This window comes from Pteronotus mesoamericanus, unplaced genomic scaffold, assembly GCF_021234165.1.
Source record: "Pteronotus mesoamericanus isolate MK-2021 breed Mesoamerican mustached bat unplaced genomic scaffold, CSHL_Meso_final scaffold_54, whole genome shotgun sequence".
In the NCBI taxonomy this organism is placed as follows: Eukaryota; Metazoa; Chordata; class Mammalia; order Chiroptera; family Mormoopidae; genus Pteronotus; species Pteronotus mesoamericanus.
This window is the reverse complement of record NW_026555321.1, coordinates 27,681,894-27,704,212: the sequence shown is the minus strand read 5'-3', so window position 1 is coordinate 27,704,212 and position 22,319 is coordinate 27,681,894. Positions and strand designations below refer to the sequence as shown.

The 22,319-nt window shown below is 34.2% G+C and overlaps 2 protein-coding genes across 2 annotated transcripts in view; one reads left to right on the top strand and one right to left on the bottom strand.

The window, feature by feature from the left end:
• RASA2 (RAS p21 protein activator 2) overlaps positions 1-22,319 on the bottom strand; it is a 110,745-nt gene that overhangs the window by 59,451 nt on the left and 28,975 nt on the right. The window contains exons 4-5 of the mRNA XM_054595596.1: positions 15,990-16,084; positions 6,059-6,135 (exon numbers count right to left, since the gene is read on the bottom strand). Coding sequence (XP_054451571.1) covers positions 6,059-6,135; positions 15,990-16,084 — 172 coding nt within the window. The remainder of the gene's footprint in view (positions 1-6,058; positions 6,136-15,989; positions 16,085-22,319) is intronic.
• LOC129088321 (acylphosphatase-1-like) lies at positions 5,393-5,790 on the top strand. The gene has a single exon (XM_054595597.1). The coding sequence runs from the start codon at positions 5,422-5,424 to the stop codon at positions 5,719-5,721; it is 300 nt and encodes a 99-aa protein (XP_054451572.1). The 5' UTR covers positions 5,393-5,421; the 3' UTR covers positions 5,722-5,790.

Genomic DNA, 22,319 nt, shown 5'->3' with positions numbered 1-22,319 from the left:
CAAGGGTTAGGGATGGTGGTAGGGAACAGAGTGGGTATGACTATAAAGAAGTCATATGAGGAAGATTTTTATGTGATAGAATAGTTCTGTCTTGATTGTGGTGGTAGTTACATAGATCTATACAAGTGATGAAATGATATATAATTCACTGCACATGTACAATGCCAATTTCCTAGCTTCTATATTGTATTATAATTACATAAGATGAAACCACTGAGGAAAACTGAGTGCAGGATACACAGGACCCCTCTGTACTTTAAAATTTCCTGTAGTCTAAGATTATCTCAAATGAAAAATGTGTAAAAAAAAAAAAAATCAAACTGCCAGAGTTCAAATTCAGACTCTATCACTGCTTATATGAACTTGGGCTTATTTAACCAATTTTACAAATGATAAAGTGATGCACAACAGTATCTATCAAGTTATGACAAGAAAAAAAAGAACAACAGAAAATGCCTAAAAAAGGATAAGCTACTGATATATGCAACAATGTAGATGAATTTCAAAAACATTATGTTAATTAGTGAAAGCAGCCAGACACAAAAGACTATATATTATATAAATCTGTTCAAATGACATTTTGGAAAAAGCAAAACTATGGGGATAGAAATCAGGGTATAGGGAGCAGGGACTGAATGCATTTATGAATAATGCTTTTTGGTATAGTTTGGACTTTTGAAGTCATGCTAATAATATTCTACATATTCAAAAAATAAAAGTAAACCAACAAGGATGGGGGAAACATTAAACTGAAGGCAAACAAACCAAACCAACCCAGATAGTTGTGTTTCAAATGTATAACATAACCAAACTGAGCAAAGGAGGGAGTACTGGAAAAGGGACTAATCCAAATATTTTCATTATATGCTTCCATTCTGGAGGGAGGGAGGGAACCTGCAAACACACCTTTAACTGTTTTTAGTAGGTAAATCCAAATTGAAAAGTAACTGCTCTGTATTCTTCAAAAATCTTAGTATCATGAAAGACAGAAAAAGCTAAAAATGAGCATAGGTTAAGGAGGTTAAGGAGACCTGACAACTAAATGCAATATGTGTTCTTGAACTAAACTCTTCCGTGGAGAGAAACAAAATGTCCTAAAAGACATTACCAGGACAGCTGACAAAAGTAAACTATAGTAACTGTAGATTAATGTACTCAAAATAGTAACTATAGATTATACTTTTACTTTAACAATGTTAATTCCTTGAGTTTGGTATCTCTACTACAGTTATTTAAGAGAATATCTTTATTCTTAGGAAATAAAATTGAATAAATTATATATGGTATTTAAAGTATAGATTAAAATATATTAATAGGCAAAATCAAGACGGTGGAGGAGTGAATGGAAATCACACTGTCCTCCTCCCAGGACCAATCTGGAATTACAACTAAACTGTGGAGAAATCACCTGGAACAAACAACTGAACAATAGTGAGAGAGGAGCCTTATAACCTCGGACAGTCAGAAGAATCAACATTAGTACAACCTAACTGGCAAAAGGCATGGTAGAGACTCGAGAAGGTGGGCAGGGCACCCACGGGCTGCAGCGGCAGAGGGATAGTGAAATGGCCAGAATCTCCCTGAGAAGAGTGGGGTCTAAACCAGAAGTGAGGATCTCCAGCCTACAGCGCCAGAGTCCAAAAAGTACACAGATAACAGTCAGTTGCAAAAAGCGGAAGGGTTGCTCTCTGCCAGAGACAGATGCCTGGAGACACAAAGAGCCTTTAAGAGGGCCAATGCATAAATTTTTATTTGTAGCCACTAACCCTGATCTCCAGCAAAGAGGGGGAGGGCAGAGTGGGCTAGAGATGCCTGAGGAGAGACTGGGAAAGGAGGCTTTGGGGAGAGAACTGAGAGAGCAGCCAGTGGGATCCTGGTGCTGACTCTTCCCCTATACAGCAGCAGCCATCTTGTTCAGGCAGATCACTCCCCTGAATGGCAACAGCGTGAGAAGACTCAACAGGCCCGCCCCCAGGAGGGACCCTGCCCTGGACAAGTGGTGCTAAAGCCTGACAGCTGAGTACAGAGTGGCAGCCACATATAGTAGATCCCTGGCTAAAGGGGGCACAGAGTGGTCTACAGACCCTTGAGGAGAGACTGGAGGCAGAGAATGGAGAGAGTAGCTGGTGGGACCGTGGTGCTGACTCCTCCCCCATACGACAGCAGCCATCTTCCTCAGACAGACCATTCCCCTGAGTGTCAGCAGCTTGAGAGGACCCAATAACCCCACCCCCAGGAGGGGCTCTGCCCTATGGGCCCAGTAGTGCGTAAGTCTGACTGCTGAGTGCAGAGTCACAAGATTAACAGCTGAAGGAGACAGCTACAGACAGTAGATTCCTGGAAGTCTCAAACACACTGCTTAAGGTCAGACAGGGTCAACATCTTGACATCATCAGAGGCAGATCCAGAAAGAAAAAACAGTGGTCTCCTATCACAGAAGCTCACACCACAAAGTCAGGAAATCAAGACAGATCAATTTAAGAAGAAGCAAAAAAGAAGAGTCTCACAGATAATGGGAAGACAAAGAAACACTCCCCCAATTGAAGAGAAAGGAGGAATCCCTGCAAAGAAAACTAAGTGAAATAAAGACAAGTAAACTATCAGATACTGAGTTCCAAACAATGGTTCTAAGGAAGCTCGATGAGCTCAGAGAGAATTACAAAAAACTACAGGGAAACTAGACTGCAAACTATCTCAGCATGGAAAAGGACATAGCAACTATCAATAATAGACAAGAGGAAATGAAGAATACAATTTCTGAATTGAGAGCACAGTAGAAAGAATCAAAAGCAGGCCAGATGAGGCCAAGAACTGAATCAGCGAGCTGGAGGATAAGGTAGAAAAAAGCCCCCAGAGAGAGCAAAAAAATGAAAAAAAAACTTAGAAAAAATGAAGAGACATTTAGAGAAACGCAGGACAACCTGAAACATAATAACATCCATGTAACAAGGATACCGGAAGGAGAAGAAGAGGAACAAGGGATAGAGAACCTGTTTGAAAAAGTAATGATGGAAAACTTCCCTAATTTGAGGAGAGAAAAAAGTCATACAAGTCCAGGAAGCACAGAGGGTCCCATTCAAGAGGAACACAATGAAGCCCACTCCAAGACACATCATCATTAAAATGGCAAATATCAAAGACAAACAGAGAATCCTAAAGGCAGCAAGGGTGAAACAGGTAGTAACATACAAGGGAGCCCGGATACAACTAGCAGCTGACTTCTCAACAGAAACACTACAAGCCAGAAGGGAATGGCAAGAAATATTCCAAGGAATGAAAAGCAAAGGCCTGCAACCAAGACTGCTCTACCCAGCAAGACTCTCTATTAAAATGGAAGGAGAAATAAGGAGTTTCCCAGACAAAAGAACGCTTAAAGAATACACCTGCACCAAAACAGCATTGCAAGATATGCTAAAGGGACTGCTTTAAGAAGATGAAGAAAAAGAGTCTATGAATACCCAGTTCCTTTCATAGTCACCAATACTTGATATTACCAATATTTTTAATACTTATTAATCTGATTGTGACAATAATGTGTTAAGTGTTACTTTATTATTTGTTGAAACTAAACCTGTTTATGTATATTTCTTGCCTATTTCTATTATCTTTAAAAAGCTTTAAATGACTTTTTGGTATTCTTTATCGATTTTTTAAATTAAATACTTGTAGAAATTTTTCCCTAAAAAAAAAAAAAAAAAAAAAAATTTAACCTTTTTTAGATGTGTTGCAAATCCTTTCATATTCTATTACTTGCCTTTAACGTTTTTATATGTATATTATTGTGTAGTCTTATATGTTTAATATAGTCATATTGTCAATATTTTACTTTATAGCTTCTGGGTTTGAATATTTTACTTCATGGGAAGAAAAATTCTATATTGTGTTTTCTCCTAAAATTCGTTAGATTTTACATATTTTTAACTCACCTGAATATTTTTTGTATAATGTCTGAAACAGGGCTCTATACTTGTTATATTTCAAGTAATAGAGGTCCATGCACTTAATTTGTTGAATAAGCTTTATTTTCCCCATTGATTTGAAATATTAGTTTAATCATATATTAAATTGTTAGATATATATGTTTGTTTCTAGAATGTTCATTTTATTTCACTGATCTACTTGATTATTTCTGTGCTGGTGTCATGTTGTTTTAATTGCTGAGACTTTATAATGGATTTAATTTTCTAAATATTTTATAATGAATTTTGACATTTAAGTAAATAAATAAAATCTGCATTAAAAAAAAGAAAGAAAGAAAGAACTTCTACCTTTTGTGACAACATGGATGGAACTGGAGAATATTATGTTAAATGATATAAGTCAGTCGCTGAAAGACAAATACCATATGATCTGACCTATAAGTGTAGTCTACTCAACAAAATAAACTAACGAACAAAATAAACTACAGGCATGGAAACATAGAGCAGACTGAAAGTGACCAGAGGGGATGGGGAAGAAGGACAATGGTGGAAAGAAGGGAAAGGGACTAGACAAAGAACATGTATGAATGACCCATGGACATGGAAAACAGTGTGGGAATTGCCTGTGGGATGGGTGGAAGAGGGCAAATGGGGAAAAATTGAGACAACCATAATAGAATAAACATGATTTACATTAAAAAATAAATACAAATATATATTTATAGAGAGAGAGGATGCCTCAAAGGAGCTGGGGTGTTCATAATTAACAGGATAAATTATAGCCTGGAGCAGCAACAGGAAACTGACATTTATCCTACTCCCTGGCTCTATCAGATATGTAGTATTTTTTAAAACAGACTCTGATTGAGGAAGCAGTAGAGGAAACACTATCTCAAAGGGTGTCAGATATTAGTTATGACAAAGATAGAGAAAACATTCAGAAGTCAGGGATATTGGGTAGTCTGTTAATAACACAGAGGAAGGATTTGGGTGGGAAGGAAAGGGTAAGGGATTGGGCTAGAACAGATTTCCAGAACAGTCAGAAGGTTAGAGTCTGGGTGAAAAAAAAAAAAAATGACTTTAAGGCAAAAGAGGAAAAAAAGAATTCAAAGTAGGTGAGAAATCAACACTGGTTATCTCAAGGTAGGCATTCAATTTTAGTCCCAAGGTCCCTAATGCTCTGCTCTATGGTGTCCAAGGTCCTAGAGGCCCTCTACCAGGAAGCCTTTCCACCTCCCTCCTGCCAGAAAGTTAGACACACTTATCTGTGATCCTATAACACCATATTGCCTATACCTATCATTTAACCCACATTCGATAATAAATTTTGGTTGAATTAATTAATGACTTACCATAACCTGAATAAACTCGATGTAACAAAATAAATTAGAGATCAACTTAATAAAGAAATGGCATGAGAGGAGGACCAGAAAGGTGAGCCTGGGACCAGGCCCGCGGCATGCCCATCAGTTTGAGTAGCCTTAAATATTTGAGCAGGAACATGGCAGAAGGGGACACCCTGATATCAGTGGATTATGAAATTTTGGGGAAAGTGCAAGGGGTGTTTTTCTGCAAGTACACTCAGGCTGAGGGTAAAAAGCTGGGATTGGTAGGATGGGTCCAGAACACTGACCAGAGTACACTGCAAGGACAATTGCAAGGTCCCATCTCCAAAGTGCGTCATATGCAGGAATGGCGTGAGAAAAGAGGAAGTCCCAAATCGCACATCAACAGAGCAAACTTCAACAATGAGAAAGTCATCTTAAATTTGGATTACTCAGATTTCCAAATTATAAAATAATAGCCTGAATTTAAATTTTCCAGGAGAAACTCAGTTGTTTTGTTTTTTATTGTTAATAGAGATAGTATTATTCTGAATCCAATATTAGGATTTTTCAGTAAGTTATTTTAGTATCAGACACTTGAATATTACTGTGTATGATATGTATGATGGAAGGATTACAACTGTACACAATTCTAATAAAAACACATGAGATCCCCCCCACAAAAAAATGGCATTAGCAGTTTCATTTCTGAATAGTTTCTGAAGTATTTAAAATAAGGAGCTGGCTTAAGATTCAAAGAATGTAAAATGGTGAATTATTTTCAGTTGATTTTGATAAAAGAAATACACTTACTGTACAACAAGCTGCTGGCATACAGTTCCATTCTCTGTTATCAGTTCATTCAGTTTTAATTCAAGGTGAACTTTACCCTATAATGACAAAATAATATAAACTGAGTAGTCTATTTTGTTGACAAAAATGTTAATTAAAAGTATATACTTTTTCAAATGGTATTCACAATATTTCATTATGTGCTACCTAAATACTAGTGATCCCTACTAGCACATGGCTTTGCCCACATTAAGTACCTGTTAAATGACTAATAACCAAAAATGTAAATCAAAATCTGAAAGAAGCAGTCAAATGCTTATATCAAACATGGTATTCAAATCTAAGAACTTTAAGCCCAGTTCAACCAATATTGGGTTGGCCAAAAAGTCCATTACATTTTTTCCATAAAATAAAAGACACAGTTTTCATTTGCACCTATAACTTGATTGATTTGGATATTTTGAGTATGTCAGCTATCTCTTGCATGGTTGAATGTTGATTATTCTCAATTAATGTCTTGATTTGATTGCTATAAACTTCAACTGGTCTACCTGACCATGGAACATAGTCCAGCAAGAAATCTCCTGCACAAAACTTCACAAACCACTTTTGACACTTTCTATCAGTCACGGCACCCTCACCATACACTGCACAATCTTTCTGTTTCATTTTTACCTTTCTTGAAATAATAAAGCATAATATGCTGAAAATGATTCATATTTCTTTCCATCTACAAGATTTAAATGGCTACATGAAAATTCACCAATTTTGATAAGTGTTTTTAAGTGCATGCTGATTAGGACAGCTGTCACGAAACAATCTAACAAAGTGGTTTTGAATAAAGTTAAAGACAACTAAATACTACTAGTGCCATCTAAGGTGAAAGAATAAACGAACTTTTTGGCCAACCCAATATTTATGGATCTCAAATATCATGGATTACAAAGAAAGATAACACTCGTATTTAAGGAAATTCTGAAATAAAAACTAATTATAATATGTAGAATGCTTTTCCCAGAAAAGACAAACTATCAATAAGGACACAGGCACGATCATTAAAAGACAGAGAAATCATACAATTCTAAAAAAGTAAAACTAAGTTAAAACTAGTAATGCAATTTGTCAATACTTACTTTTCTTAAATAATAGATTTATGAAATATCTACTATATTTTAGGAGGCACTGTAGGAGTGGGTAGGAATTTATAGATGTATAACACACAGTTGCTGCTTATAAAACGCTCACAATCTAGTTGGGGAGATAATAAACAAAGGATAGCAATATATGCCCTAGATCACTAATGAAAAAATAGGATGCTGAAAACAAAGGTATACTTTCTTAAATAGCCATTGATATAGATTTTTTAAAAATTCAGTAATATAAATTTAAAGCAAACTATCAACTTCTTAAGAAACAAAGGTTTAGGAATAATACAATCCAAAACTTGGTATTTCTACTCTCTCACCAGTGATGAGCAATTCTAAACTTCTTATGAGCAATTCTGAACTAGTTAAGAATCCAGTGCTGGATTACCTCCACCCAGCTGACAAGACAAATTCTCACGGTGCCACCTGGAGTTGCAGGGGTTATGCCGCTTAGGGGTTGATGATGTAAGTAATTTCATTAGAGGCAAGAAAGTTCATTATCTACTCACTGTTGCTTTTTGGAATAATCCCTTTCCAATATCCTTTTACAGAAATCTAACCTGAATTAACCTCACTATTTTAAAGGGTTTTGTTACACAAGAGTGAATCTGAGATCCACTACACACAAAACTCAGAGTTAGATAGTAAGTAAAGAGCAATAAATATCAGTGGGTCTCAACACAAAAGTCTGCATGAGAAAGCTAAGCTCTAAAGAAAGGCACCAGTGGGAGTAAAATTAGCAGTTAGATGGATTTAGAATTAAATTAAACCAACCTTCCATTAAAAATCTAGGTATAAATATTTATAACATCATATATGATTTATAAAATACATCTTTTGTTAGTCCTACATTTAATATTCTCAACCCCTGCTATTTACGAGTGACTTTGAAGAGGTCCATAATCTGTAATAATTTGCAGTATTACTCAAATAGAATTTTTAATCATGTGTGTTGTCACACCAGCATGTATGTCACTTAGTGAACCTAGCCAACTGTACCAACATTTGCATCTCAAAGCAGTTTTACTATTTTAACATGTGTGTATTGTATGGTAGAAACTGTATGCTAAAAAGGCACTCCCAACTGTCTCTCAAGAAATGTCTAGGCTCTCTAAGACAACAAAAACTGTCAAAATGAAATAGAGAAAAAGTACAATATTTTCATTCACAACTAAAAATCATAGCACTCTATCAAGTCAAGGCTACCAGGAATCATCATCATTGAGTCAGAGCCTACCAAACACGCTCATTACTCCACTGGCTGTTAAACATGACATTCCCTTGGCCTTAGTCAACAATAATAGAATTGTGTATTAACCTGGTCAAGAAAAGAATGGGTATAGAACAGGAGACACAAGACACATACTACTAGTGTAGAACACTAAAATTAAAAAGCATTATGAGTTAAATTAAGGACATTATAATTTCTAAACTGTAAAACACTATCTCACTGTATACTTTTACATGTACATGGTACTTAGTAAAAAAAAGTAAGTTGCAAAATGGGATGTATAAGATTAACTTATAAAAATAAACTCTACTGTACATATACCACTATATAAAATTACTACAAGTCCATCTACTAAAACATTGACAGAAGTTACCTTTTATTGGTAAGATTTCAGATTTTTTTAAAAAAATGTTCATCTCTAGATTTTTTAAGTTACTACTACCAATATGTGTTACTTTTTAGTAAAGGAAAATGAAAATGTTTTTTAAATTACTTGAAGCTACTTTTCAGTGTCAGAAACCTAAATCTGTGAAGATTTTTAAAAATTTACTTGGTATTCCTTAATACAGTCACAGAAAAGTTCAGTTTTACTTTACATCTGTCATCATTTTGTATATTTGGATTGTAGCAAAACAAGTTTTTTGTTGTTGTTTGTTTGTTTTCTGGAAAGGCAGTTATGAGTTCAGCAAAACATATCCCTTGAAGCCAGAGATAGTGGATAATGACAGTCATATGATACAGTTCTGGCCAATGAGACTTAAAAATAGAAGCTGCTGGTGGGGCACCTGAAGAAGCTTGTTGAATGGAACTTCCTAACTTCCTGACTGGAGATGATGTATTTAATCAAAGCTTTCCACTGTCTCGTGGTGCTGAGCAGATAAATATTAGTCCAGGGCCCATCAAGATAATAAACACCAAGGCTTTCTGTTGGAACCTCTAAAAGATTACACCTGAGGAATAAGAATGAACAACATAAACCAGCCCTTAAAAAGACTAAAACCTAGCCTGGAATCAGCTGAATCCCTAACTGGATTAAGATAAACTGCCTCTAATAGCCCTAAGCCAAAAGTAAAAGTAAGTTACTGGAGAAAGAAAAAAAAAAAAATCCAGAGCTTCAAATTATATTTAAAATATTTCAGATTTCAATGTCTAGCATTCCATCAAAAATTACTAAGCATGCCAGAAGACAAACACCAAAAACAAAAAACTGCCAAAGAGCAGATTTACAGGAGATGTAGATGTTGGAGTTAACACAGGTCAAAATAGCCATTTAAAAATATTTTTAAGATAAAAAAAACAAAATGAAAAACCTAGGTATTAAGTGGACACTATAAAGTGTATCAAATTTAGAATTACATTTAGAAAAACTTAGAATTAAGCAATAAAATAACCAAAATGAGGGTGTATTTAACAGATTATCCACAGCTCAAAAAAAAGGGGGTGAGGGATAAGTAAATAAGAGATAAGATTAGTCAGTAGAAAATATCCACAAATAAAGCAGAGAGAGAGAGAATAAGAGGCATAGCAAAATGGTCTATTATTCATGTAATTATAGTCCCAGGAGAGAGGAGAAAGAACAGGGAAGGAAAAAACAGATAAAGAGATAATTGCCTGGAATTTTCCAAAACTGAGCAATGACATCAAGGCAAAGATTCAAGAGCCCCTAGAAGCACTCAAGTAGGAAAAATATAAAAAACCCCACTCACTGGCACAGCATAGCAAAACTGATGAAAGTATAAGATAAAAGAAATCCTGAAAATAACTGGGGAAAAAAAAGAGCCATAGCCTACAAAAAAGAAACTGTAAGACTGATAAGGAATCACATTTGATCAGAAACATGTAATGTGATCTGGTCCCCAACTACTTTGTTATCCAATATCTAAGGGAGATTCAATGGCAAAATAGTATAGCATTTATATATGTCAGAAAATACTGGAAGATCAAATACCTGGTACTATACTCCCTACTTTTAATTAAAATCAAATTCTTGGAAGATAGTCTATTTATATTACATAGTCTATGTTAGGTTGGCACACGCAACTGCATCACATTAATTTGCATTTGCACATTTAGGAAATTGTATTATCCTGGTATAATCTGAAGGTTTAATATTTTATATACCAACTTTATTTCAATTACTTATACAAAAATTCACACAGAAAACTCTGTGATTATTTTAATATATGTTATGTTATTCTTGGTACCCTATAGAGAAGATATATGAATTTCTGCATATAGTTTGGGAAACTCAAATGAATACAGTTACTTGAGCAGCATACAATGCATGCACTTAAAATCTCTTTAGTTTAAACACTTTCTTAGTTTTTCTCACAAAACACTAAATGTTAACAATACTCCACATAAGAGAACTCCATATATTTCAACTGGTGAAAAACATTTTTTACATGGGGAAAAATATCCCAACTTCTGGATTTCTGACAGATGTTTTCATATAATAATTTAATCTGTAAATCATTTTGGACACAACTACCTGTCAGATAAAAAAAAATAAAGACATTACTTACTATCTCTTATTTATGTATGGATAGATTTGTTTTTCTCCTTGTGACCTAGAAGGCTCATTCCTTTATTATTTCACGTTTATAAATTTACAAATAAATTTTTTAAAAATCAACCTGCAACAGTCAATATGTCTTAACGGCATGTAAAAAAGAACCTGATATATTATTAGCTATAATCAATGCATTTCTTTTTTTAATGCTTGTTTAAAAAGAGAGGGCAGAGGCCATATTACAAAAGAAAAACTATAAAACAATCAATAACTTATGGTATGATCCAGAAATTCAAGATGAGCTTGTTGGTATAGACTAATTACCTAAGTAATTACATTAAAAGGATATCATTGACAGTATATCTGGATTTACTGCTTGTACAAGCTGTATGAGACAAACACCCTTAATTAATGAGAACACCAATTCCTCCATATGAGAAATTTAGTTTCAGTCTTATGAAAAGGCATGCTCTTTACCATAGCACCTAAGAAATATAGGAAAAATACTTAGTTTGTTTTGCGTTCCAGAATCAAATAGCATAGCTGCAGATCACCGAAGCCAAAAAAGAATTTATAGGAAAAGACACCAACACGATCCATGTTAACTTCACTTGTGCAGCAAAGAATATGGGGAAAAGACACCAAGTGAGGCAGGATAATGACCAGAAACTACAGAAGAGACAAGAGTACTCAACAATATCAAAAGCTGCTTAAAAGTCATGTAAAAAAAGGACTGAAAAATGTCCACTAGACTTAGTGACACAATGTCATGGGTATAACATTAGTGACAACCACCTGTACTGGCCCTCTCTCTGACCAATTGTGGGGTCTGAAGGCAGATTAGAGTGAGTTGAGAATAGTTCAAATCAGAAAAACTGCAAAAGTGCTAGAAAATGCACTTATGAAATATTAGTATCTTGAATGTTTGAAAAGAGAACTAAAAATAATTAACATTATTAAAAGCAGTAATAAAGCATCTGGGAAACAAATCCAGGTAAGAGGTTAAAGTTCTTAGCAATATTTCAACTGTTTTGGTATAAAACCCATCTTACTACTATTGGTATCTTCATTTCAGGGCTAAATTACATTTTCTCATGTTACTGAAGCTGAAGGGAATCCTTTATACTGAAGTTCCCATTTCACAGATGAAGATCCTCAGGCAACTATAGGATAGCAACTATTTTGGGTACAAATGCCTGCTAGTGGTAGTGCTAGGAAATCAAACATCTTTCCCTCTGAAGTAGAGATACCAATCATTTCTCTACCCAAATCCCTTTCATGGGGAACATGCCTACTCAAAGTCCCAAAATAGACTTCTCTATAGTGACTTTACCCCCAGTCATACCAAATCAGACTACAGTGGACATGTGACCCACGTTCAGCCAAATTCTCTAATCATGGCAGAGAAATGAGTCAGTTCTTAGAGAGCGAGGAGGCTATTTGGATATATGGTCATGTAGACTCAAAGGGTGATACAACCTTTCTTTTTTTTTTATCTGTTAACAAGAAATTAGACTTTATTTACAGAGGGAAGCAGAGCAAGAGAGTCTCATCAGACATACAGAAAGAATACAATGGAATCTCATCATACAGTGTTTTTTCTTTTCCCTTTCATTTTGCAAAGTGAGTAGTTAATGAAAGACAGAAAACATTAATTATTCACTGTATAAAATTAAGGGAAAAGAAAAAAAAACTATTTAAACAGTGAGCAATTACATTCAAGGAGCACAGTGAGCATAAGAGTAGGGAGAAATGAATCAGTAGATCTCAGTTCCCATGTGCCTCTTGCAGTATCTATTGCTCATGGAGTGGAAGTTTGAAGATACAGTAAATATTTTAACTTCGCCGTGGCCTCATATGCAAGCCAGCTGTTTTATGTAGTGGTCAACCAGAAACAAACCAAATACTCAACATTTTATTGTACTTTATGAGAAATTAAAGTCTTTCTAAAACAATTTTGACTATGTGAACTGATCCAGTCTAGTACTGTAAGACCCTGACTTCCATTTAAGATGCAGCTCCGCTCTAAACAGCTGACAGCTTTCTAACTCCTACTGGCCAAAATGAAGTTCCTTTAATTATGCACCAAGAAGTTCCCTAGGAACCTTCTAATGCCTCTTCCTTTTTTCTTTGAGCTTATTTCAGTAGGCTTCTGTTCCCTATACTCAGATGTTCCCTAAGAAATCCTCCTAATAATCTCTGTTGAGGCCTTTTTATGGCTAATAGTATAGAATAATGAAAGGCAGTAAAACACTGTGGTTAAGAGCTTTAGAATCACATAAAACCCCTACTGTAACCATGGCTCCACCACTTAATAGTGCTGTGATTTAGGAGACATCATTTAACCTCTATGAAACTATTTTTCCCTATCTGTAAAATGGAGATAATGCTACCTGTACCTCGTAACACTATTTTGAAGATTAAATAATATATATTAAGTACTTTGTACTATACTTGGTATAGACTGTTATAGTAATTATTAGATGGAATTCCTGCTGAACTCAATCGTATGGCTTTTTCCTATAGCTCCATCAATTACTCTCATTTCCATTACATTTTTGTAAAATTTTATAAAAGTTATGCAAGTGAACATTTATTGAAAAGTAGGATTTGTATGAATCACAGACTGCTTTTCTGTTTTCTAGACTCACAAAGTTAATTTAATATTCTTAGATAAGTTTTGGAGCCAAACAGTAATATTCCCAATGGTACTATATTAACCTGAAAAGTATATGCATTCCTCCTACCCTCTAAAGCACTCTTCCTTCCAAATTTTATTTTAAGTACTGAATAGATCTTTTAAGTACTGAGTATCATTTAAGAAAAAAGAGCTGTAAAGATTATATTCATGTTTATGAAAATAACTCATAGCAAATAAAAAAATGTTGACATTATATCTAACAAAAATGTTGACAAAATGTTCATTTTGGCCAGTAGGAGTTAAGTGCTATTTCCAGACTTTTCATGTTTCAGAAAGAGTTTTATGTATATCACCAAATAAAAGTCTGTTACTTAGTACTAATTTCTCATACCAACTCCAAGAATTATATAAAGAGTATTATAAAGACATTTCTACTTTGACGACTAAGGCCTTTAAATCTTCTAGAAAATTCACATTGGTCGTACAAATGGATTTTACAGACTGCATCTTAAAATAACCCTCAAATTTGCCCTGACTGGTGTGTCTCAGTGGATTGAGTGCCAGCCTGCAAACCAAAGGGTCACCAATTCAATTCCTGGTCAGGGTACATGCCTGGGTTGCAGGCCAAGTCCCCAGTTGGGGATGAACAAGAGGCAACCACACACTGGTATTTCTCGCCTTCTCTCTCTCCCTAAAAATAGGTAAATAAAATCTTTTAAAAAAAAAACCCAAAAAACCTCAAATTTCATTTTAGACCAAATTCCCAAAGTCTATTCTTACCTTGCTTTTTGTTAAACTTAATTTAATTTAAAACTTTCATATCTGCCGCATCATAAAGGTGTATTAGGGAAATAGCCACCTGATCAACTGGTAGTAACAGATATTTTACATCTGGATAGCCTTTAATAGCTTCAAAATATTCTTAAAGGTATTTCACTTAATTTTCACGTCATATAAATCAACATAGCAACTTTTATTTCCATTTTACAGAAATAAAATTTAAGGTCAGTAAAGTAACCACATATGAAAATTAGGACCTAAAATTTCTAACTTCTAGTTTAAAACCCTTTCTACTTCATCATATTGCCTGTCACCTGGATCATTTACTATACTGTATAATTGGGATTTGAATAACAGTAATTGTCAAATGGAAGGAAAAGAACATTAAAATGTGATACAGTGGCCAAAATGGGAAAATTTTTCATTATATTGTACACTTAAGAAGAGGTTTTAGTATACCAGTACTTAATTTTTTGAGAATTTAATCAAAGAGAATGCTTGAGAGGTTATGAGGAAATAAGGACATAGGCACTTTATTTGCAAATATCTCTGGGTGTGTGCACAGCACTTTTTTCTTCTCTTAAACTTGTTTGAGTCACAGTAGCAAATTATAGCTTCTTTAAGAGAGGAAGAATTCTGCTTGCAATTATGCCTTCAGGAAATGGTTTCACAATCCTTACCATATTTTATAAATAAATATGGTTATTTACAGGAAAAAAAGGATTCTTTTTAGATAGAAATAACAATATCTAAGAAAAACTCAAATTTTCCAGAAACAAATAGAAAGTTAAGATACATGGCTAAATATCCATCTTTACACACACGTAGAATCTGTAAGATTTCTTATTTTGGCAACAGGAAAGAAAAGCATTAAAAAGAGTAATGATCCCCTTTCAAGTAAAGGAAAGATGAACAATATGAAAGGTGGGTAGGAGAATAAAGGTACTGTGTGGTGAGCTTGGGCATGGTTTGAATGAACAGCATTTTCCTAAGTCTAGTTTACTAGAAAGTAAAGTAAAAAGCACCCTGATCAAAACAGATGAAGTCACAAACATCTAGGAATTCTCCTAAAATTCAGAATTAATAAAACACATTTTTCCTATAAAACTTTTTCCCCATCTAGCCCCAAAGAGTGTGGCTCAGTTGGTTGGGTGTTGTTCCACACACCAAAGGGCCACCAGCTCCATTCTGGTCAGGGCACGTGCCTCTAATCCCACGCAAGGGGGCACATGTGAAATAGGCAACCAATCAAGGTTCCTCTCTCACAATGTTTCTCTCCCTCTTTTTCTCCCTCCCTCCCCTTCTGTCTAAAAGTAAATAAAATCTTTAAAAAAATGAATAAAATAAAATTTTTCCCCTTATCTAAAAAAAACTTGAATGCTCCTGTGACTGCTACAAGAGAACTAAGGAGAAAAAAAAATTTCCCAATATAACCTTTCCCATACATGCACACACACACACACGTTATTCTTGAATTCATGTGGCAAAATATTTCCTTCTAGCTACTTATTACTCAAAGGTCGAAAATATATGGTGCCAAAATTTAAAATAAAGTATAATAAGCTCTAAGTATATGAACTAGCTTAGTTTTCATTCATTTTCTGTGTGACAATCTCCTGTATCACTTAAGTCTTAATATTTACCTGAACCTCCGAATTGCAGTCAACAGGCTGTAGTGAAAACCAAGTTTCTTTACCACTATGGTTACACAAGTCTTCTTTTTTGATGGCTACTTTTCCTATAGGAAATAAGTAAAACAATATGAGGAAACATTTTGTATAATCCTTAGCACTGTTACATGTAATACTTTGTAGAAAACATTTAAAAATAACTTATACTGACTGATATTAAAAATACACTTTTATAAAGTATTTTTCTATATTCTAAAGAATGAAAAGTGCTTTTTTTCCTTGCCCCTTGGCAGGCCCTGCCCTGGGTCATTTTGAATCAGAGGATTTGACAAAAACTCCCTGTATTTACATGCAACTGCATTTTTTAGTACTTATTCAGATTCACGTTTTTACCCAGATTGTACTCTCAATCTGGGTAAAAAGTACTATCAATGTATTTATACAACGCTAATGCAAACTAATCCTTCCAATTCTTTAATGCTATGAACTATATGTTTTATATCTGCATTTAATAAGAGTTCATAAGCCCCAGTTAAGAGAAAAATAAAAACATCATACATCACACATCACTAATACTGAAAACTGACTTGAAGATTATGGGAGACTAAAGCAATAATTTAATCAAAGTTATTCAATGCATATATGCACAAAAAATCAAGGCTGCTCCTGAAAGAGCTTCTATCTCTGAGAGAAAGATATGGTACCATGAATAAAGTAGTATGAAGAGGAAGAAACAGAAATGTTCTTATTATAATGAAGTATTTGCCATGTTGGTGCAAAGTATTTCCTTCCTCAATTCAAGTTTTAAGAAATAGATACAGTTTTGCACATGACCGACAATTTATTTGAAGATTGGACACAAAAACCTCAACAAAGCATATACACTAAAAGTCAAAAACAGTTCACTTTCTTATTTCAAGTAAGAATTTTCATTTTAAATGCCCTAAGTATACCTTCAAAGGTATCTTTCACTTATGACATACCTTGGTCTTTTATAGTTCAACATTTGAAAACTTTTACAAAACGGTATGTCAGTTTTTGTGTATCTAGTGAAAAGGAAAAAGCATGATAGGAAAGCAAACAAAAGACTAGCTTTAAAATTTTATTCTGGAATTAGATTATGGTTATGGTTGCACAACTCTGGAAATATACTAAAAACTCCTGTATGGTATACTTTAAAAGGGTGAGTTTCATGGTATGCGAATTATACCTCAAAAAAGCTATTATTTAAAATTTTTGACCATATTAAATTTTTTTAAAGATTTTATTTATTTATTTTTAGACAGAGGCAAAGGGAGGGAGAAAGAGAGGGAGAGAAACATCCATCAGTTGCTTCTCACACACGCCCTGACCTGGGGACCAAACCCACAATCCAGGCAGATGGCCTGACTGGGAATCAAATCCATGACACATTGCTTTGCAGGATGAAACCCAACCAACTGATCTGCACTGGTCTTAAAAAAGCATTTTTTTTTTAAGTTTTATTTATTTTTAGAGAGAGAGAGGAAAGGAGGGAGAAGAAAGGGAGAGAAACATTGATATGCAAGAAGAATATCAGTTGGTTGCCTCTCACACAACCCCAAATGGGGGCCTGGGCCGCAACTCAGGCATGTGCCCTGACCCGGAATCAAACTGGCAACCTTTCGGTTTACAGGCCAGCATTCAATCCACTGAATCACACCAGCTAGGGCCATATTACATTTTTGATAAGCTTACCTTTCCAGTCATGACTGAAACTCAAACTACAAAAACTGTGTGTATATATAATTTTAAGAAAAATGTTAATATACGGCTACATTTATTTTCATTAGAGTGGCAACTGTATTAATATACAACCCAAAAGAGAACTATTGAAAATCCATCAGCTATATTTATTAATACCTGTAAAATATTTTAATTAATAAATGAGCCCACACAACAAGCATGAATCTTTCCAAATTTTTAACTATATTGGATGAAATCTAATGTGAAGGTCAAAATCTTCATGTAAATACATAGCATTTATAATTTATTCAAATCTAACAGGAAATGACATTAGGAAGATAACATATTTCATCCTTTGGGAAGGGGTGTTAAATTTAAGATACAAAGTAATGGAAAAAAAGAAATTCTTCCAGTACTGAATATAGAGATTATAAGCCAAATACAGAATTTAAGCGCTAACTGGAACACCCAAATATTCTTTGTGCTGCTGAAGGAGTTTAGGTTAAGAGCCAAATCATACAAATCTCTTGATATGATTTACCTATAGATTTTATCAAATTCCTGATAAATCAATATAATACTAAGAATGGCTTAAGATTCAGAATTATGACAAATGATATAGATATAGATAAAGATATAGATTTTTTTTTTTTTTAAAGAGAGAGAGGAAGGGAGTAAGAAAAGAGAGGGAGAGAAATATCAATGTGTGGGTTGCCTCTCGTATGCCCCCTACTGGGGGCCTAGCCTGCAACCCAGGCATGTGCCCTGACTGGGAATCAACTCAGCAACCCTCTGGTTTGCAGGCTGGCCCTCAATCCACTGAGTCACACCAGCCAAGGCAAAAACAAAAAACAAAGAAGCTCTTAGTTATATTCAATCAGTATACATTCTCAAGATCTCTAGTTCAAATTTCATTTCCAGAAAATGCTCTGGCACTGTTTCATCTGCAATCGGGCAACTCAGAGTTATAAAATAATTGAGAGAACTGGTAGCTCAAAATTAAAAAAACAAACAAACAACTTTATGAGTTAATGACAGAAGAAAATACGTTGAACTACAAAAATGTAAATGTTGGGTTGGCCAAAAAGTCCATTTAGTAAAATAAAAGACGCATTTTTTATTTTTACCAATAACCGTTGATTTGAGTATTTTGGGTATGCCAGCTATCTCCTGCGTGGGAGAACAATGATTATTCCCAATTAATTTCTTGATTTTATCGCTAATAACTTCAACTGATCTACTTGACCGTGGAGCACAGTCCCCCTAAAAATCTCCAGCATGAAACTTTGCAAACCACTTTCAACTTGTTCAGTCAGTCACAGCACCTTCTCCATACACTGCACAAATTTTTTTTTGCGTTTCAGTTGTGTTTTGACCTTTCTTGAAATAATAAAGCATAATATCCTGAAAATGTTATTTATTTTCTTCCATCTTCAATATTAAAACGGTTACACAAAAATTCACCAATTTTGGTAACTTTTTTTTTAATGCACACTGATATGACAACTGTAATAATACACTCTAACAAAATTGTTTTGAATGAAGTTAAAGACAACGAAGCACCACAGAGCTTCCTTTCCAGTCATCTTATGGAAAAAGCCAAATGAACTTTTTGGCCAACCCAGTATTTATAAATGAAAACAGCAAACAATTTTCCAACTATAATTATCGGGTGTGTATGTATTGTATTTACTTTAATAGTAATTCCTATGTGAAAAAGGAAAAAAATTCCCACTAAATATATAAATTTTATCTATTAGTAAGAATAAACTTATTTGAAAAAAAGTTCTCAAACCAAGTTATAATTTTCTGATACCAATCCACAAAAAAATTGATTTTTACTTAAAATTTTACTCAAAATAAAAGTGATTGTTTTACTTTGAAAACACATAGACAAAACACAAAAATAAGTATGATTTTGGAAATCATAAACCTCAACTAAAGGCCTTTTCAAGAAATACTATATAACTATGTTATGGGTACACAGACAATGAAAATTACAAAATATTTTCTTAAAAAGACATTACAGTCAAAAGATACACTCTACTGAATCTTTAATAATCACCAACAGCCTCTATCCAATCCTCATCCTACTGTACCGCTCTCTAGTTGCTGACATTAAAAGATCTCCTTGCCTTAAATGATATTAATCTATTATCCCTCTTTCTACCTTCCTGAAACACCTTACCAATCTTCACTAAGCCTCATTTTCCTTGCAACACACTCCTTATCTTCTCCTGGAGAAATTTCATTCATTCCAAAGGAGGCTTCAAGTATTACTTAATGCTAATGACTCTCAAATCCACATCTACAGCTCTTTTCTCTTAAGCTTCAGATCTGCATTCCCAACAGTCAGCAAAGAAGTTCCCCAGGTAACACAAATTTAACTTGTTTGAAACCAAACTCATCCTCTCTTCTTCCCAACCCCCACTCAAAACTGAATGCTCCTGCTGTGTTCCTTTAATCAGTTAATGAATGACAGCCATATTTATAAGACTTTTTTTTTAACTCTTTTCCTTTTCACATCCTCTTTTCCCCTTAGTCCCTAAATCCTATTTGAAGCTACTCTTGTGAAGTATATCCCCTCATTTGCATTTGCACTGCCATCACCCTAGTCCTTTCATTTGGTAATAGCTTTCTGGTTTCTCTCCCGGCCTCTAATCTCTCGCCATTCTAAATTATAAACTATAGATTACATATCTAAAGTATATGTGTGTATATATATTTTTTAAATGTACGTGTATATATAGTTATATATAATTACATATAATACTTTAAATATGTAATCAATAGACATTAGTTTATAGTTTGAAAGTTACTGTTGTAGGAAGTTGTTAAACTATAAAAGCATATATGTATGTGCAATTATACGTAATTTTTAAAGGTTCCTCATGTTAAGAGATACAACACTACTATCCATAGAATAAAAGTCCAAATTCTTTAGCATGGCTTTGAGGGTCCCGCACAGCTTGACCTCAATTTTATATTCTAAGCTTCACTTTCTACAATCCTCCTCTTCAGGAGACATACCACAAACATGATTCAACTTCTCCTCTGCTTCTGCCAATCCCTATTACCTTGAAACAACTTCCTACCTAAACAGTCTGCTAATCCTCCACCAAACAAAATTAACTGTTCTCCCCTCAATGCTCCCAAGTACTTTGTTCACACCTCCAGCACAGAACCTATTGTAACACATTAGTATTAGAATACAAGTCCGCCTCTCTGATAGCCTGGAAGGAAACTGAGTGTTACTCACCGGAGTGTTATTCATCCTAACATTCCCATTCATTGTTTGCCACAATGAATTGTTTATAAATGTTCTTTTAACTGAGTAGAGGAGGGAGCCTCAGAGGTGATCTACAATTAAGAGTTTGCTAGAAAGAGAAGAGTATGCATAGAGGTAAAGAAGTAGTCAAAAGAAAGACAACTAGGAAAATACAATGTCATTAAGCTGTCTTTTCCTGGGCAATCAAGAGTCAAATGTGACACAGAAGCAGATGAGGACTGAAAAACTGCCTTTTATGACAGAATAATTATTTGCTACAAATATAGCTGACAAAAGCTAACATAGTTAACAAATAAAGATGCATAACAATAAAAAATTAAACTCCAGCAAAAAAGAAAAATGAACAATTCATAAAAGAAAAATGTAAGACATAAAAAATTCTTCACATTCACTGATAATCAGGAAAATACAAGTTAAATAGTTAAATATTATTTTCACCTATATAATTGGAATTTTTTAAATAAATGATAAGATCCAAGAATGACAAGGGTATAAAATGGCTGTGCCCATGCCATGTCTGGGGTGGGGGTGGGAGTGGGAGAGGGGGGAGGTGGGGACTGTAAATTAGAACAATACTTCTGGGGTCAATGTAAAAATATACATAGAAAAAACCCTAAAAATAGACACTTTGCCTCAGTATTTTCACTTCTAAAAATTTATCCTCAGAAAAATGGACATGCAAAAATTTATGCAGAAGGATGTTCACACTAGCACCATTTAGAGCACCAAAAATCTGAAAACATAAATGCTTACCAACAAAGCAGTGGTTAAAATAATACATTTCTATACAAAAATATTATACAACACATTTTTTAAAAGTATTTACTAACACAGGAAAAGGATCATTACATGACATTAAGTGAAAAAGGAAAAAAAAACTGAATGTAGCATGAAATAAAGAATGGGAAGAAATATACAAATTATTAATTGTAGTTCTTCCTGTGCAGAGTCACTACCAGTCACTAAACTACTTAATAGTTTTATTAATAAAAAATGTTTTTCAGAGGTTATTTGATTCTCCCTAAAATGATTTTTGCAAACGTGAAAAAGGTTTGTCAGAAAAATGTAGAAGCCAGATTAGAGAGATATAAAAAGAAGTAAGTAGTAAGGAGGAGAATACAGACCATTTGTGAAAGTTCAACAGCAAAGGAGAAACATATTAGATGGTAGTTAAGAGGACTAAATCAAATAAAGCTTTATCATTCAAACTGTAGGAGACTTTAGCACATTTCAAATCAGAAAGAAGAAATGCAGATGATGAAATTCAGGATACAAAAAAGGGAGAGAATAATACATGTAAATTATAGACCTCTACCTGTTATTAAAATACACAGATACTGGTACAAGAT

Excerpts from the sequence above, each read along its gene's own strand:
- LOC129088321 (XM_054595597.1), top strand. The coding sequence starts at position 5,422 with ATGGCAGAAGGGGACACCCTGATATCAGTGGATTATGAAATTTTGGGG.